Source organism: Cimex lectularius, unplaced genomic scaffold (assembly GCF_000648675.2).
Source record: "Cimex lectularius strain Harlan isolate CLEC.00 unplaced genomic scaffold, Clec_2.1 scaffold16, whole genome shotgun sequence".
Classification (NCBI taxonomy): domain Eukaryota; kingdom Metazoa; phylum Arthropoda; class Insecta; order Hemiptera; family Cimicidae; genus Cimex; species Cimex lectularius.
Genome location: NW_019392679.1, coordinates 116154 through 133580, shown reverse-complemented (window position 1 = coordinate 133580; position 17427 = coordinate 116154). Strand labels below are relative to the sequence as shown.

General features: G+C 33.3%; 1 protein-coding gene and 1 long non-coding RNA gene across 8 annotated transcripts in view; one reads left to right on the top strand and one right to left on the bottom strand.

Moving 5' to 3' along the window:
* LOC106661301 (transcription factor GATA-4-like) overlaps positions 1-2708 on the bottom strand; it is a 90512-nt gene extending 87804 nt beyond the window's left edge. For 3 of the 5 annotated variants that reach the window (XM_024225555.1, XM_024225554.1, XM_024225557.1), the window contains exon 1: positions 2436-2707. In XM_024225555.1, coding sequence (XP_024081323.1) covers positions 2436-2463 — 28 coding nt within the window. In that variant the 5' untranslated portion in view covers positions 2464-2707. Of the gene's footprint in view, positions 1-2435 lie in introns of all 5 variants that reach the window. The other 2 variants (XM_024225552.1, XM_024225556.1) reach the window with 1 other exon arrangement.
* LOC106661305 overlaps positions 1-17427 on the top strand; it is an 84077-nt gene that overhangs the window by 1303 nt on the left and 65347 nt on the right. The gene's annotated exons all lie outside the window — the stretch shown is intronic.

Below are 17427 nucleotides of genomic sequence, written 5' to 3'. Positions count from 1 at the left end.
TTACACAATGCCAAAATTAAAATGAAAAGCCTTTTTCGTTATAGTTTAACATTAGTCATAATAATTATACTTTTTTAAGTCAAATTATTGCTTGTTCTTTTTAGGAGGTTAATTTTAAAAAGATGTAAAAAATGACCCGAAATTTTATATATTTGCGTAAGATTGAATGAAAAATAATTAAGGGACTATGTTCTGTTTTACATGGGAACTATTATAAAAGAAGAAAGACCAAAATACTTTAATCAAATACTTCTCTACTCGAAGCCGAAAGGATTTTTCTGAATAAACTTGTAACAACTAGAAAATTTTCGTTTCAACGTGTCTATACGGGGCAAAACCATATTATAACAAATATTGAAATTTGGGAAAATGTAATTTTTCTTAATGTTGCCACCCCTTCAAAACATGATTTAACCACCATAAAAAAAATAATTTAACAAAGAGAAAACATCTAAACATGTTAAAGATTGTTATTAGATGGTTTTTCACTATTAAAACCGCCTAACAAATAAAAATAAACAATAATTCCATCCTTTCCTACTTTGATCTGCCTATCCTCGCTAAGTGGGTCAGACGTTTTGTCATTTTGTCATCTTCAGTGTGTCAGATTATCCCAGGGAAGATACTCAGACCAAAATCATCATCGGACCATTTAAATCTCACGAATTGAATTTTTTTTACAACTCATTTCGGTTATGTTTTATCCATTAATTCGCTGTAAGATAGGCCAAGTTGCGAGTAAACATTAATTTGAAGTTCTTAAATCGGAAAAAAGGGAAAAATTGTTAAATTTTCACTTTCTAACCACCCCGTAGAACGCATAAGAACGTCAAAAGAACCGAGCACCAGACTTCTGTTATATATTGAACGAAAATACCTGGAAAAATTATATATNTATATATTCAAAATTCCTCCCGGTACTCAATGAATGGTTTGAAGGTTCAATTTTACAAAATAGGTAAATTGCCAAATCTGACATTCAAACCACCTCTTGAACGTCAAAAAAGAGAAGTATTTGTGTCTGTTGCATACTGAACGAAAATATAAGAAATAAAATTTAAGCACACACACACACAAACAAACAACATAGTATTTATTACAAATAACTGTTAGAAATTTTTTATAGTATCAGTAAATTCCAGGAGGGCTCAAATGTCCAATTTTACAAAAGAGATACATTTCGTTAATGTAAATTTCACGGAATAAAATTTATATATTCAAACCCCACGTAGTACTTACTCGTTGAAATTTATATAAATTATAATTATAAATAAACATGTTTATTTTAATATTCACTAAGTTCTAAGAGGGTTTAAATATACAATTTTACAAAAGAGATAAATTTTGAGAATTCAAATGCATGAAATAAAATTCGTGTGTGTATTCAAACTCAGTGAGTGATTCAGCGAAAACTGCGAGGTTTGAACATTCAATTTTACACTATTTATTGGAAGAAAATAAATAATACATGTTGATATGAAAAACATTGTGTTTTTGCCTTGTTCAGTTGGACTTATTTGAAGGTGATTTTTTACTGTTTGCCACATTTAAATATTCAAAACGAAGTTGTTGAGGACTTATTTATCAAAACAACAGTTTTCTTCTTATCTGTGTCCTTGTGGGAATTTTTAAATTAGACATAAATGTCGAAAATAAATTTTATAAAACAGTTCAAGGATTCTTCGGTTTATTGTTTGGCATATAAAAGTCATGAATTTCTTTTTTTTTAAGAATAACATATCGCGTGTAAAATTGGAATAAGCAGACTTTATTGATGTTTTGGTGGAGTTTAAGACAAAGTTGTCCCCCTTCGGAGGACTTTGCGTTCACTGAATGCCACAAGAGTTTGAATGTCCAATTGCTCCAAACAATTGCTCCCTTTACCGATATATAAATATAATATTGTAATAATACATCATATGTAGAATAAACTAAATAAAATATAATAGAATGAAAAAAGCGTTGTGTATTTTGTTTTGTGGTTAATATAACTTTTTTTGTAGTTAAACCAACAAAGGTAATTTGTTGAGGACTTAGTAATCAAAAGAAATTTTTAAATTGAACATAAATAACGCATATAAATCAAGTAGAATTGAAAAAAAAAACCGTGGGGCAAATGTGCCTTATGTCATATTGGACTTTTTTTAAAGTGGTATCTCGTCTGAACAATAAAATTAGAATAATCAATAATAAACTTTAAAACAGTCTCGCGAGAACTTAGATGGGTGGTGAATGTTTCGAAGAAAGAAGTTAAATTTAATTCTTCTTGTAGTTGAAGTGATTTAAAATATGTGAGGTAAAAAAAATTGAAAATTTGGACCAATGATTAAAAAAGATAGGAATTTGGAAATTTATTTAAATTTGCTATGATTTGAAGTTTTCTAGACTTGTTGAAAGTTATAATATGTATATAAAAAAAATTAAAAAATACTCACTCATGATCCTCAGGTAGTTGGTGGACATGGTGCGATTATTGGTCGGGTAGAAAAAAATACAAATAAACAAAAGCGGTTATCATCGAATCACAGTGATCACAGTTGTTGTTGTTTTTGTGTATGTTGATTTTGGGGGGGGGGAGTTAACGGGCAAGGATAGGCGAGCGATACCGTTATCCTGGGATCTGTGGCGGCTGTGCGAAGGGCTTTCTTTCCGTCTCTGATCTGGGTTCGTGTATTACGAGGCGGATGGGCCTTCTGGCCGGGTGCGCGGCTGGCCGAGGGGGCGAGAGGGGTGGGGGCGACTCCCTCCACTCCCCGCCCTCCGCCAATCAGCGCCCGCCCGCCCCGATCCTCAGGATAATCGCCCGCTGCGCCGACGGGCTTTTCGGAACATGGCCGGGCGCTTTTTTTTTTTACACGAAGCACGGACTTAATTCCGATCCGACCCCCTATAGAAAGGGAGTTAAGTTAGGATAGACAGATAGATAGATTAATTGATGGCCATACATATGCAGACAGGCATATTGTTAGACAATGACATACAAAGATTGAGATAAAGTTACGTATTGAGATATGTAAAGATAGTAATAAATATTTAGGAGCCTAAATAAATATATGGATACAAGGGTATTAAGTTGGTCAATACATAGACAGAGTGAAGATAAGGTTGAACTAAGAAATAGATGCTAATCGATATTTATATATGTATAAATGTATAGAAGTAAATATGTATAAAAATGGAAAAATCGACACAGCAGAGAGAGAGTGAGAGAACGAGAGAGAGAGAGAGAGAGAGAGAGAGAGAGAGAGAGAGAGAGAGAGAGAGAGAGAGAGTGAGAGAATAAACAGACTGTGTGTATTTTTAGAGAGAGAAAATAAAATGTTTGAGATGTAATGAGTGAGAAAAAGAGAAAAAAGAAAGAGATCGAATGAGTATGTGTGTGTGCGAGAGAAAGAGAGAGAACGAAAAAAGGTTGTATCAGAGAAAGAGAACAAAGTAGAAAGCATTAGAAAATTGGATAAAGTGGGAGAGAGAAATAGAGTGAGAATGAGTGAAAATGAAAGGGAGGGAGAGAGAGAGAGAGAGAGAGAGAGAGAGAGAGAGAGAGAGAGAGAGAGATAAAGAAAGAGTGAGAAGAGGAACTGGAATGAGTGTATTTGTATATAGAGAATGTTTCAGAGACATAGAGACAGAGAGAGTGAGAGAAAGAGAAAAAGAAAGAGATCGGATGAAAGAGTGAGAGAGGGAACTAAAAAAGGCTGTATAAGAGAGAAAATAAAGTCAGATAATTAGCTTTACAACTAAACCTATAGAAAGAGAACAAAGTTGAAAATTGGAGAAAGAGGGAGATACTGAGAGATAGATAGAGGTGTGAGAGGGGTAGAGAAAAAGTGAGAAGAATAAACAGAAGGTATGTATTTGTAGATAGAAAATGTTTTAGAGAGATAATGACAGAGTGAGAGAGGAAGACGCAATAAATATATATTAAACTTCTCATCCCCTATTAATCTTACTATTATACGTTATACTATTATTCTTGCTCTAGAATTCCTTGCTTGTTCTAGAATAAATAAAATCCCTTATTGTCTTAACTGCACTAGATAGATAGATGAATAGGTAAAAAGGTAGATAAATACATACGTAGGTAGATTTGTTGGTAGATATATCGCGCCATCTAAAATTCTAATAGCACCAACTACAATAATTCGATGAAAATTATCATAAGTAGTTTCGTGATAAAATTGGCAATCTTTAAAACACACACACACACACACACACACACACACACACACACACACACACACACACACACACACACACACACACACACACACACACAAAATCTCTCTCCCTCTCCCTCTTCTCTCTTTCTTTCTCTCAATCAATTTTTCTACCTATTCACATGTGTATCTATCAATCTGTATTTTCCTTCACCATCTATGTTTTTCTTGTTGTGTTTATCTTTTTTCTTATCTTTTTTCAACCTATTTCTAAAATGTTGTCAGTTTTAGACGTTTATTTATCAGTCGTTAAGTATACGTATAAAGGTGTTTTACGATCGTCTATTCAATCTTCGAGACTCTTAAATAGTTGCATACATCGTCCATTAATCGATGTATATCGATGGTCGTAAAAAATAAATAAATAAATATATAGGATAATAATTGCAGATAGTTGAAATGGATAAAGTTTAATATATGCTTATATTCTGCATTTTTCCTCTGACTATTTCTTAATTTTTCTTTATTTCTCTCTCAATTTATTCATGTAATAAATTAAAACTTAATTTGTTTGTAGAACCGATTGACGTTGTCTTCAGGTAACTGAGCAAGTAGTAGAGAAGTAATAAATTTTACACTCCGAAACATAGCTTTAGAATCGCTGAATACACTCGGCTCGCGAAGCATAATTGATTCCCCGGGTTACATCGTAACGGGACCCGATCATAAAAAGTATCATTAATTAGCTAATGAAGAAATAGCTAACAACGGAGGAAAATGCTTAGTTAAAACCCATGCCAACTCATGTAGAGCATGGATCAACGATAAATTAAAATTTCGACTTTAGCAATGAATATTACAAGGGAAAGTGACACTGAATGAGGGAAATATATAAATCCATAGATACAGGGTGGAAGAAAGAAAGGAAAATGTATATCAACTTCTTGTGGCTCAACCGTGTTTCGGCTTTCAGCCATCTTCAGTGAGGGACTGTCTTTGAGTGGCGGACCCAGTGGTGCAATACCGATTCGACAATTCTTCGCCGACTCGCAGACCCACCATCAACTTTATTTTCGTCTATAAAAATATTGAGATGAGTTCTTAAGCTCTTGTTTACCAAATCCTTCTTCGAAATTACATGTAGATAAGATTAATACTAAAATCAAAAGCGCCAGAGTTTTTTGACGAGCTAAACAGTCCAATGTAAGAATCTTCTGCATTTATTCCGTGTATATAATCATTACTAACTAATTATTCAGAAATCGTGAGATGCGGTCTGGTGTGATGTAGGTTTCAGAAAAACATTTTCTTTATCGTGCCAACGTTTCGATCTTTATTGAAATCATCTTCACGGCTCAAAGTGTTTGTCTTCTGTGTAATTGTGCCATTCTGGCGTGTCGTGTTGAGAGTGTCCTGTGAGTGAGTGTGGGCACTCTCAACACGACACGCAAGAATGGCACAATTACACAGAAAACAAACATTTTGAGCCCTGAAGATGATCTCAATAAAGGTCGAAACGTTGGCACGATAAAGAAAATGTTTTACTAAAACCGAAATCATACCAGACCGCATCTCACGACCTCCAAATAATGATAATTTTAAAGTTTTTTGAAATGTGACTTAATGTCTAAAAATGTCTTGTGAACCCATTTTCAAGGCCACAATGCTACTTACTATGCTTCAGCCTACTTTCAAGACGAAACTGCACGGAATAACCGGTTCAGAGGATATTTCCACAAACCTTGCCAAAAGTTTATTATTATATTCCATCGTACCATACAAGCCGGCTTGTTGACAGATGTTGTCTGATAATATGTTTAATAATAATTCGATACCAATTATTTTTTACCTTATGATTATACTCACGGACGTGTAAGGACAACTATGATCGAATTTTACTTGGTTTTCGGGCTATGAATCAACTATGTGAAGTCCAAAAATGAAATAGAAACTAATGAAATCTTTTTTCTAGCACCATTCACATTTCTTGTAACATAAAACTGTTCCATATAATTGCTGTTGGTCTATTTTTGTGTCAAAAAGTATGGTGAAGACCTTTCTTTTTATTGTGTAAAGAAAATGTTCACTTTGACAATGCCCAAACAAGACCGATAAAACCAGACATATTATAAAGGATGCCGTAAATATTTAATAGAAACTTCGAAAGAGTAAACAGAAGTCAGGGATTCGTACGTTAAAATAAATTCTAGTCGATTCTTCAACCGTGTTCTTTGGATAATCTAAACAGCTGAATCACGAATTAACATATCCACAACCGTATAATTTAGGTGAATATTATAATTATATAAAATGAAATTAACTAGCTTGTGAATTGTTAATCGGTTGACGAAAATCGTAGTAAAGACTAAAATTGGACTACAAAAAAGAAAGAATCACGTTGACTCGTCTGAAGATCGGCCACACCTGGCTGACACATGGCCATCTCCTCGCCAAAGAAAGTCCACAGGGATGCCTTTTATACGAGGCACAAATATCTGTAAAGCACATATCAGTGGAATGCAAGGAATTAGCACAATAGTGGTTGGTTGTAATAAGAAATCGATTCTATACGTGAAGCAGAGGAACGTATATGGTCGTATAGGGGACCGTATCATACGTAGATTAACATAATATCCTTAATTCGAGTGAATGTATTTATTAGCGTGAGCGTTAGTGTGAGTATATTTGTGACGGAAACTCAAATAGACACACCAAAATAGTCTAGTTTTATATACATTTACAGTGACAAGTAGTAATAGTCTCTGGCGTAATATCAAAGATCCTGTGACCACCAAATTTGTGAATGTATTTATTTGCGTGATTGGTTAAGTGTACATTCGGCCTGAGTGGAATATCGAGTACGCACAGACTGTCGAACCAATTCGATTAATTTAGGATAGTGAATGAGAGAAATTACTGTGTGAACGTATTTATTGGCGCGAATGAATGGAGGGCGTCGAGGTAAAATTGCCTTGCCAAGCTCCCAACCGTGGGTTTAGGCTTACATAATTTTAGTGTAGTTTTAGGGGTTCATGAAGAACTCTTGGGACCTGCCAAATTTAGATTTGTTTAGGTTAGCTTATTTTTCCAATAACATAATTGTGTATTTTAATTGACATCTAATATTTTAATCAAATGATGTGGAAGAGTGAAACATCAACGATAGGGGTAATAAAACAAATGCGAGGTAGACAAAACGTGAGGAGCCGGCAACAGCCCTAGCTGCAAGCCATAAGGATCATTAATCTGGTGGACCAAAGCTCAACAGAAAATACCTACCGAAATATTAGGCAGCATACAAAAGATTAGCAAATCTATGTATCACAGAGGCAATGAGAACAACAACCCTTTCAAATACACCAAAAACTCTTCTAAACCAACCTCCACTGGAAATATTCCTACAAGGAGAACCTAGGAAAAGCTCATTTATACTTCAAAAACAATTAAATTGGATGGGAAGTAAACAATTCGGGCACACAACAATAAATAACAAAACCAGTCACCCATTATTAGAAAGGAGGACTACATGATCCCAGAAACTATCTTTACAACGTTCTATAAAATCTCAATAGACAATAAAGGAAAGGAAGAACTAAGGGGAGCATCAGATAAAAGATATAGTTACCGATAGCTCCACAACAAACGAAGGATTGGGGGATCGGGTTATTTCTGTACAAACCCAAAATATGAGCAATCAAACTCTTTAGGGATGTTCACTTCGGTCTTTCAAGCAGAAATACATGCCATCAATGCTTGTGGCCTAGAAAATCTTAAAAGAGGTTACACTAACAAAAAATCCTCATAAGATCTGATAGCCAAGCAGCCATTAAAGCATTAGCATGTAAAAGAATTACATCAAAATTAGTCAGTGAATGCACCCACAATCTCCAAAACCTGGGGAAACACAACAACCTGATATCTTGGGTGCCAGGGAACAGAGGAATTTTGAATAACGAGAAAGCAGACAGACTGGTCAGAGGAGGATCCGCAAGACCATACATAGGACCCGAACCTCTACTTGGGATAAAAAACAAATAAATATAGAATCCTCCATCGCAGAATGGATCCAAACAAAACAAAAGGAGAAGTGGATAAACTCTATAGGTGCTAGACATAGTAAACTTATGATGAAACAACCCTCACCAAGACTGGCAAAATTCCTGCTGCAACTGGAGAGGTCTACACTCAGAGGAGTGATAGGACTACTAACCGGTCAATGGCATCTGAGAAAACATCTACATAACATGGGCATATACAACGATGATCCCATCTGCAGATTATGTATTGGGGAGGAGGAAACAGCCACTCATGTCATCTTCGAATGCGAAGCAACGGCTCAATGAGGACATAACCTAGCATACAGAAAAAAACCTAGGGAATGAAATCGTACAGCAACAGATCTTCTGAGAAGAAGGATTGAGTCAATTGCACTGAACTGGGGAACTAGGTAGGTACAATAAGCCAGAAGGTTGCAGTGCTTGTGGAGTACAAACTAGTATCATCATCATCATCAAGCCGGCCGAAAAAAGAAACTAAAATTAGTCGATAAATGAAGCAGAATAGCCAAATAGAATTCGGCAATTTCAAAAAGTAAAAAAATGTTAAATACAAAATCACATAGAAAATAAACTTTTACGAGTTTCCAAAGTTCTTGTTTAAAGTTTAAGTAAGATTTTTTGGCCCGTAAATACTGACAGATACGCTGCGTGAAACGTTACGTCCACTAAGCTGTAAACATATGTACCTAATTTTTCAAAGTTTAGTTATTATGTAAAATTAACGTTTATTGACTAAAACAAATGGTTCTGTTACAAATGGGTACAAAATTAATCATTAAGTTCATGAAACTTCTATTCGCCATGGAGTTGATCTTTGTGAGATGAAAGACTCCATTGTCGAACGTGCACCGTTGTTAACGTGGCCTTTTTGTATCATACACAATTTTTCTCCCCTGGCGCCGTCATTGTTCCCGACTTCGAAAAACAAACCTGGTTGACTAATTTTTTCTCTCTCTTTCTAGCCAATTAGTTATTTTAAATCCAGCCCAGGGCAATAAAGCGGCACGTGAGTCAGCCGAGGCTGTGCAAGCGATGTCGACTTAGTCACAACGCTCGGTGCAGAATCTAGGCTCTCAAAACAGTCTCGCCCCCATAAAACAGCCAACTGGGACAAAGCCATTATCGAACTTGACCGAATTCATGGGAAAATCAGGCCCAACCCGATTACGCGAAAACTTTTCTTTTTGTTTTTATTAAAATTAACAAAAGACCGTAATTTCAAAAACCAGAAAATAATTTTCACTGGCACAAATTTTATTTTATTATTAATAAATTATTGTATCGCAAATGAACGCAAAAACTGAACATTTATTGTAAATAAATTTGTGGTGATTAGTGACCGTTAGTCGGTGATTATTCAGAAATCGTGAGATGCGGTCTACGCAGAAAACAAACTGAGTGAGTAGAAATACTTTGATTGAATACAAAAAAATATTATTATTTTTCATTTTTTTTTGCATTGTATAAATTCACTTTTTTCCACATCCTACATGTATTTGTTAAATTTAAACAATGTTTGTAAATTCCAGGCCCTGAAGATGATCTCAATAAAGATCGAAACGTAGGCACGATAAAGAAAATGTTTTTCCGAAACCTACATTACACCAGACCGCTTCTCACGATTTCTGAATGGTAATTGTAAATAAAGTTTTTCTTTTCATTTGTTGTTTTCCCATCAGTTAACTAAATTTACCGTAATTTCCTTAATTATTTTTAAAATTCAAATACAGGGTGTTCGGCTACTCGTGCTACAAAACTTTACCAAGAGATTCTACATTCAAAATGAAACCAAAAAGTCCTAATTAACTATGGTTCGAATCTCAACAGTTTCGGAGTGATTCCTCTTTTCCTAATTTTTTAAGATTTCACGACCTTGCTTCAAATAAGCAATGATAACTTCAAAACTAAAAGGTTTCGGATAAATCCGTTGGTACCAGTGAAAGCTACGTTAAATTTCCAATAAGATGTGATCAATACTAAACTTGTAAACGTTGGTGAAATAAGCGTTTTAGCAGCCTGGAATTTGAAAAATAACTGTTTTTTCAATGTTGAAAAACTTAATATGGTGATTCTAATCTACTATTTCTAAACCTAGAGACCAGAAAATATCAGAAAACTACTCCATTTAATATCTTTTTTAAAGGTGTAATTAGTTGTTTGTTCACTTTTTTCAAATACGAAGAAATTGATGAAGGAAAGGAAAAAACCGTGGTGGACGGATGGTAAGGCGGAAAGATTAATAAAATAAAAAATATAAAAAAACGTAAGGAAATTTTTTATGGATTTATTTAACTTGTCCACCACGTTTTTTTCTTTCCTTCATCAATTTCTTCGTCTTTGAAAAAAGTAATCAAAAAGCAATTACATCTCTAAAAAGAATATTAAATGGAGTACGTTTTCTGATATTATCTGGTCTCTAGGTTTGGCTGCTAAAATGCTTATTTCACCGACGTTTATGAAAAACGTAAGAAAATTTTGAATGAATTTATTGAACGTTGTTTAATTTGGGTTCGAAACCGAAATAGTGCTATTATTTATTTATTTACCAACACGAGTGCATTATTATTCCCCGTAATAAAAGAGTTGTAAGATTCAAAACGTTTTTATTACATTCATTCAAAATTTCCTTAAGTTTTTTTTATTATTTATTATCAATCTTTCCACCTTTTTTTTCTTTTTTTTCCTTTCCTTCATCAATTTCTTCATCTTTGAAAAAATTATTACAAAAGCAATTACACCACTAAAAGGATGTTAAATGGAGTACGTTTTTACATTTGCTGGTCCCTAGGTTAGGAAATTGTAATTTAGAATCACCATAGTCAACACTGAAAAAAAATTTTTTTCCAAGTTCTGGCTACTAAAGAACTTATTTCACGAAGGTTTGCAAGTTTACCATTGATAACATATTATTGGAAATTTAACGTAGTTTACAATGGAAACAACGGAGTTATCCGAAACCATTCAGTTTTGGAATTATCATTGTTTATTTAAAGCAAGATCGTGAAATCGTAAAAAATCCGAAAAAGGGAAATAACTCCGAAACTGTTGAGATTCGGACCATAGTTAATCAGGACTTTTTGCTTCCATTTTGAATATAGAATTACTGGCAAAGATTGTAACACGATTAACCGATTACCCTGTATATTATGACATTGTGTGCAACTAAATAAACAGGCAAAAAATTAATGTAATTGTCCTAATAACATTGGTGAAACTTCTTTTGCAGTTTTTTCGATTTTCAAATGATTTCGCTATTTTTCCTAAAATCGAATTGATTTAATGAATCCTAAATGGAAATGTAGGCTGCCGGTTGAAAAACAAAAACCAAGGGGGCAATAGGAAAATGGACACCCTGTATAATAGAGTGAATGTATTTATTGGCGTGAGTAGTATGTGGGACGATGCTGAAATATTGAGAGCCCTTTCGACGCTCAATTAGATGTAATAAATGTAATGAATAATGGAGGATTTTTAAAAGAAATAAATTTAAATCTCAAAAGCCAGAAAAAAATTGTTTAACGTGTGTGTGGCTGAATTTATTTACCACTCACATAATGCATAATATGTAAATAGAGTAAACAGTTATTTAAATTAATTTGTACTCAAATCAGGAGTCAAAATAGACCCAAATTTGGAGTAGATGGTGCAAATATTAGTCTGTTCAAACTAAAATTAGTAACGAAAGTAATATGAACATATACAAAATTATTAACAATAAAAATAAGAAAATGTAACAAAATGAAGTGAAAAGTAAATTTGCTTCATTATTAATTATATAATGACTTAATTAAATAAAACATAAACCTGGAAAATGAAATAAGTATTTTTGATTAATTAAAATACTTCAAATGGGATTTTGGACAGAAAAAATAGAAAAAGGTGCTAATATTTCTGTATATGTTGATACTGGCCTTTCATGACCTATGGTAACTGTATGCAGTATTACGGGGCGGTTCGAGTAAGGTACTAAGTTACTATGCTCGGGCTGTAGACAGTGAAATATTAGTTGTTCCCATGTTTGGTGAGTTAGTTGATCGCATATAAAACTCGAATTTTCAATAATATGAAATCTGTTAAAGTAATATCTAGTTCTACCATGACCATGTTAGTTGTAATCCATCTTTAAATTGTTTAGCTTCTTTCTGAAATTTTTGTTTTGTTTTTCTTCCTTTAGTGCTAGTATACCATTCCTCATCCCATTCGTCTATGCTATCTATTTCATTTTCTCCTTAAACTAAGATCTCTAAAGCCCTATAGCTCATAACTGCATTTTAATCTTCAGCTGCCTCCATCACCAGCCCGTCTGCCATCCCGTTACCAACAATCCGTCCGTGCGCTTTGCTCCACTCAAATCTTACTTTCGATCTGATGTCTGATTTGTTCAGGTATAGGAAAAAAGATTTGTCTAGTTTTGATCGTCTCGATTGATATTCTGCTATCCGTCTTAATAATACTGTACTGTGCTGTCATGAAATGTATTTAGTTGAATTTCGTGTGAAACTAAATGAAAAAAAAAATCAATCGATAGTACACATAATAGGTAATAAAAAAGTATTTCAAAATCAATTATTAAAAAGGGAAAAAAGGATAATAATTTAAACTATATAATAAAAAATATCTATACCATACAACGAGAAGTTGAAAAGAAATTTGAAGACTTTGAAAGTGATTGATTGATTGATGTGAAATTAATAGATTGATTTTGATAAGAAAAAATAAGAAAAAAAACATAGAAGGAGCGATAATTATTCTTGCAAGCTACCAAGGAATTTCATTTCTTTATATACAAAAAATAGTGCAAAACTAAAGAAAGGACCTAAAAATAGATTTAAGGAAAGGAAATGGATTAAAACCAAAACAATTCAAAAAATACAACATAATACAATTAATGGTTGCTGAGGGACCGATAATTATTCTTGTAAACCACGAAGGATATTTACTTCCTTAAAAAATTGTAAAAAATGGTAAGTAAAGGATAACATTTTAACTATATAATAAAAAAATATCTAAAGACACAACGAAAGGTAAGAAATCTATTGTAAGAGGAGCTATAATTTTTCTTGCAAACTACCAAGGATTTCAAATGCCTTTCATTTCAACCAAAAACCTTACATAAAAAGATTAAGTAATTGAAATGTCCAAAAGAAAAGAAATGACCTCAAAAACCCAACAAGTAAACAATAATAATAGATTTTTATGTAAGGTTTTTGGTTGAAATGAAAAAGTTAGTGTCACGAGCGGGATTCGAACCGACGATTCACAATAGCTCAAGTGGTTAGAGCAGAGACGTATTTAGCTATTGTGAATCGTCGGTTCGAATCCCGCTGGTGACACTAACTTTTTCATTTCAACCAAAAATCTTACATAAAAAGATTAAGTAATTGAAAGAAGTAATTTGGTCAATAGACCACTAAATAAAATGGATTTAATAATAATAGAATACCATCAATGGATAAAAGCAAATCTACCTTCGACGGACCGGTTGTTCTTGTGGCCTATGAAGGATTTTCATTTCCTTACACCCAAAAATTTCTAAAACAAAAGAAAGAACTACAAAAATGATTGATGGAATGAAAAAGGATGAAAACTGATTGAAAAATAACAACAACATAATACAGTCAATGGTTGTAAGGAAACCTGCTATAGAAAGACTGATAGATGTTCTTGTAAACTTTCACGAATTTTCATTTCCTAACACAAAAAGAATACAAGATAATAAAAATTATCACAAAATCAATAATAGCAAGAAAACGGAATAAAATCCAATGCTTAAAAAATAAACACAGAATGCAATCAACAGTTGAAAAGAAATATACCATGGAAGGATCGATAATCGTTCTTGCCAACTACGAAGGATTTTCAGTTCAAAAGAGTGTTGAGGGGCCGATAATTGTTCTTGCAAACAATGAAAGATTTTCATTTCCTTTCAAAAAAGTACAAAATAGTAGAAAGAATCATAAAATAGATTAATTGAAAAGTAAAAGGATAACTATTTGACAATTAAAAACTAAATAATAAGTATCAACAGAATACAACAAAAGGTTGAAAAGCATTTTACCGTAGAGGAGCGTTATTTTTTCTTGCTATGAAAGATTTTCATTTCCTTACACACAAAAAAAAGTGCAAAAGGAAAGAAAATCATAAAATAGAGTGATGGAAAGGAAATAAAAACTGAACAATTCAAAAATATCGACAATATACAATCAATAGTAGAAAGGAGTGACAGTTGTTCTTGCAAAGTACTAAGGATTTTCATTTCCTTACAAAAAAAGTACAAAATAGAAAAGATCGTAAAATAGATTAATTGGAAAGTAAAAGGATAACTATTAAAAACTAAATAGTTTAAAAATATTAACAGAATACAACGAAAGGTTGAACAGAATTTTACCATGGAGGAGCGATTGCAAATTACCAAATGTTTTCATTTCCTCACCGCCAAAAAAGTACAAAATAATAGAAAATATCACAAATTCGTTTAACGGAAACCAAACGTATGTTAATAAAAAATAAATTACAAATAATCTCGGAGTACAATGCATGGTTGAAAAAGAATCTGAAGATGAAAGTACCAAAGAAAAGAAAAGATCATAAAATCAATTAATGGAGTAGAAAAGGATGATAATTGAAACTGCGAATATTAAAAATGGTCACAGAATAAAATGACATAATGAAATCACAGAAGGTTGTGTTTTGTCGACAAATATTTTTGAAAGGTTCATAAAAATTGTACCCTCTGTCTTACATTAAAACCGAACTTTTTTTTGCAGAACTAAATTATTTCTGTTCCAATTTGAACTTTTTTTCACTTCGATACCGTTGAGTAGGTTGGAGACGGCGTAATCAAAGTTATTTAGCGGAAACGACATTTACATCGTGAAAATGATTTCATCGTCATGGCGGGTTATGCTTTTTGCCTCTATTTTCTCTCTCTTTCATTCCAGATAAGCTCGCAAATTAGAAATGGAGCGTGGAAAGATTTCCGAAATGCTCTTGGGAATATTTTCGATATTTCGTTTTGACAATTTATTTCGCTTTTTTTTCTCGATTTTTTCGTTGTATACGAAATGCGGTTCGACATTAAAAAAGAAATAACCCTTTTGGAACCGATGTCTCATCGTGAATCACTTTTACCCAAGTTTGAGAAATATTCATGATAAGCTTTTTTTTTACAATTTTCGCTCTAATGTACTGAATTTTTCATTACTGTAAGTTAACCGATACAGTAACAAATAGCAAAATATAAATGATAATTTTGGTTAGTTAAACACTGCCGAATTGTTTGCTGAACTAGTTTTCTACTTCCTTATCTGTTGGCATAATAGAACATAAAAAAGTCGCTAAGCACTACTTTCAGGGTTTTGCCATTATAATTACTACTGAAATGTACTTTAAAATACCTTTTACTGCTGACAGGATTAAAACATTAGCACAGAGGGAGATTTCTAAATGAAAATAAACATTCCGCTCTAGCCAGCAAGTGTTGCAGGTTGGTGTGACCCAGTTCACGGTTAGAAGATAACGAGAAGCCCTGATGAGACTGAGATGGCCTATTCGTGCGAAAGACGCAAACAATCGCTGCCTCGATGTTTCCCAGCTGAAATAAGCGGATTTCGTGCAACGGTTTCTAATCGATTACAGGATTGGTATCAGACACTAGGATCGCTTATTATTTTAAAAATATATGAATTAATGTACTGTAATATATTAAAAATATATCTTTATGTGTTCCTATTGTCGTAATCACAAAATGTCCTGAAAAGAATCGGAATGGAAGAGCTAAAACGGTCGTCAAAGAAGGAACATTAAAAATCACTTGTAAATAGACAATCTATAACGTAATTTTGATCATTGGAATTTATTAGCTCAATAACATATTCAATATAGTTAGATGGTTCAATGAAGTCTCTAAATCTATCAATTTAAAAAAATCAATCTACGGTTACTAATTAAATACGAAAACCAATAAAATACCTTCCTGAATCTTTAAGTATGTTTTTATAACCTCTCACGCATATACGTAACCTAATAGCACAATAACCCATTTAACATGATACAACGGTTGATTGAATTCACTAGTTTTCGTTGTCCGACCAATTAATATATTTAATTAATCTTAATTAATTAAGTTTTTAGTTCAGATAAAAAATAAGTGTCACGAACGGGATTCGAACCTACGATCTTCGGCTAGATACGCCGCTGCTCTACCACTCCCATCTCAACCCCACGTTTTGAATTTTCCCTCCTTTTTGCCATTTTTCAAATGTCGTATAATCTATTTGATTCTTGGAGACAAATGAGGAAAAATTCAAAATGTCGGGTTGAGATGGGAAGTTAGTGTCCGAGTGGATCGAGGTCACGATAGCTCTAGTGGTAGAGCAGCGGCGTATGTAACTGAAGATCGTGGGTTCGAATCCCGCATGAGACACTGACTTTTTATCTCAACTAAAAACCTTAATTAATTGAAATATATTAATTGGTCAAGCGGACCACGAAAACTAGTGAATTTAATAATTTAAAATGCAATATACCTTCACTAAAGCTCTCCGTGGCCATTTCATTTGTCGCCGAGAATCAAATAGATTACACGACATTTGAAAAACGGCAAAATGGAGGAAAAATTCAAAAGGTGGGGTTGAGATGGGAAGTTAGTGTCCGAGTGGATCGAGGTCACGATAACTCAAGTGGTAAAGCAGCGGCGTATCTAGCCGAAGATCGTGGGTTCAAATCCCGCTCGTGACACTAACTTTTTATCTCAGCTAAAAACCTTAATTAATTGGAAGGTTGATTAATGTTTTCAATGTATTAACTCCTTTTTCATGCATGACATTTAAAACATCGCTTGTTATTGATCACGAAACTAACTCGAAAACATATTGATTACCTTCCTTGATCTTTTAGCACATTTAGAAGATGAGAATATCATTCAACTACGTCCGTACTACGTTAATAGCACAATAGCCCAATATCACGAGTCATCGATTGCGGTGCTCACAAAACCTATTCGAAAACCAATCAATAACCTCTCAGGTATATTCGTATTTTAATAGTACAAATCCACACTTAACATCGTAAAACGGTTATTATTAAATATTAATCAACTCGTTTTTCACCCATGTCATGTAAAAAGTTAATCGTTATGAATCAAAGAAGAGAACTCACAAAACTAATTCGCAGACAATGAATAACTTCTCACGCATATACGTATTGTA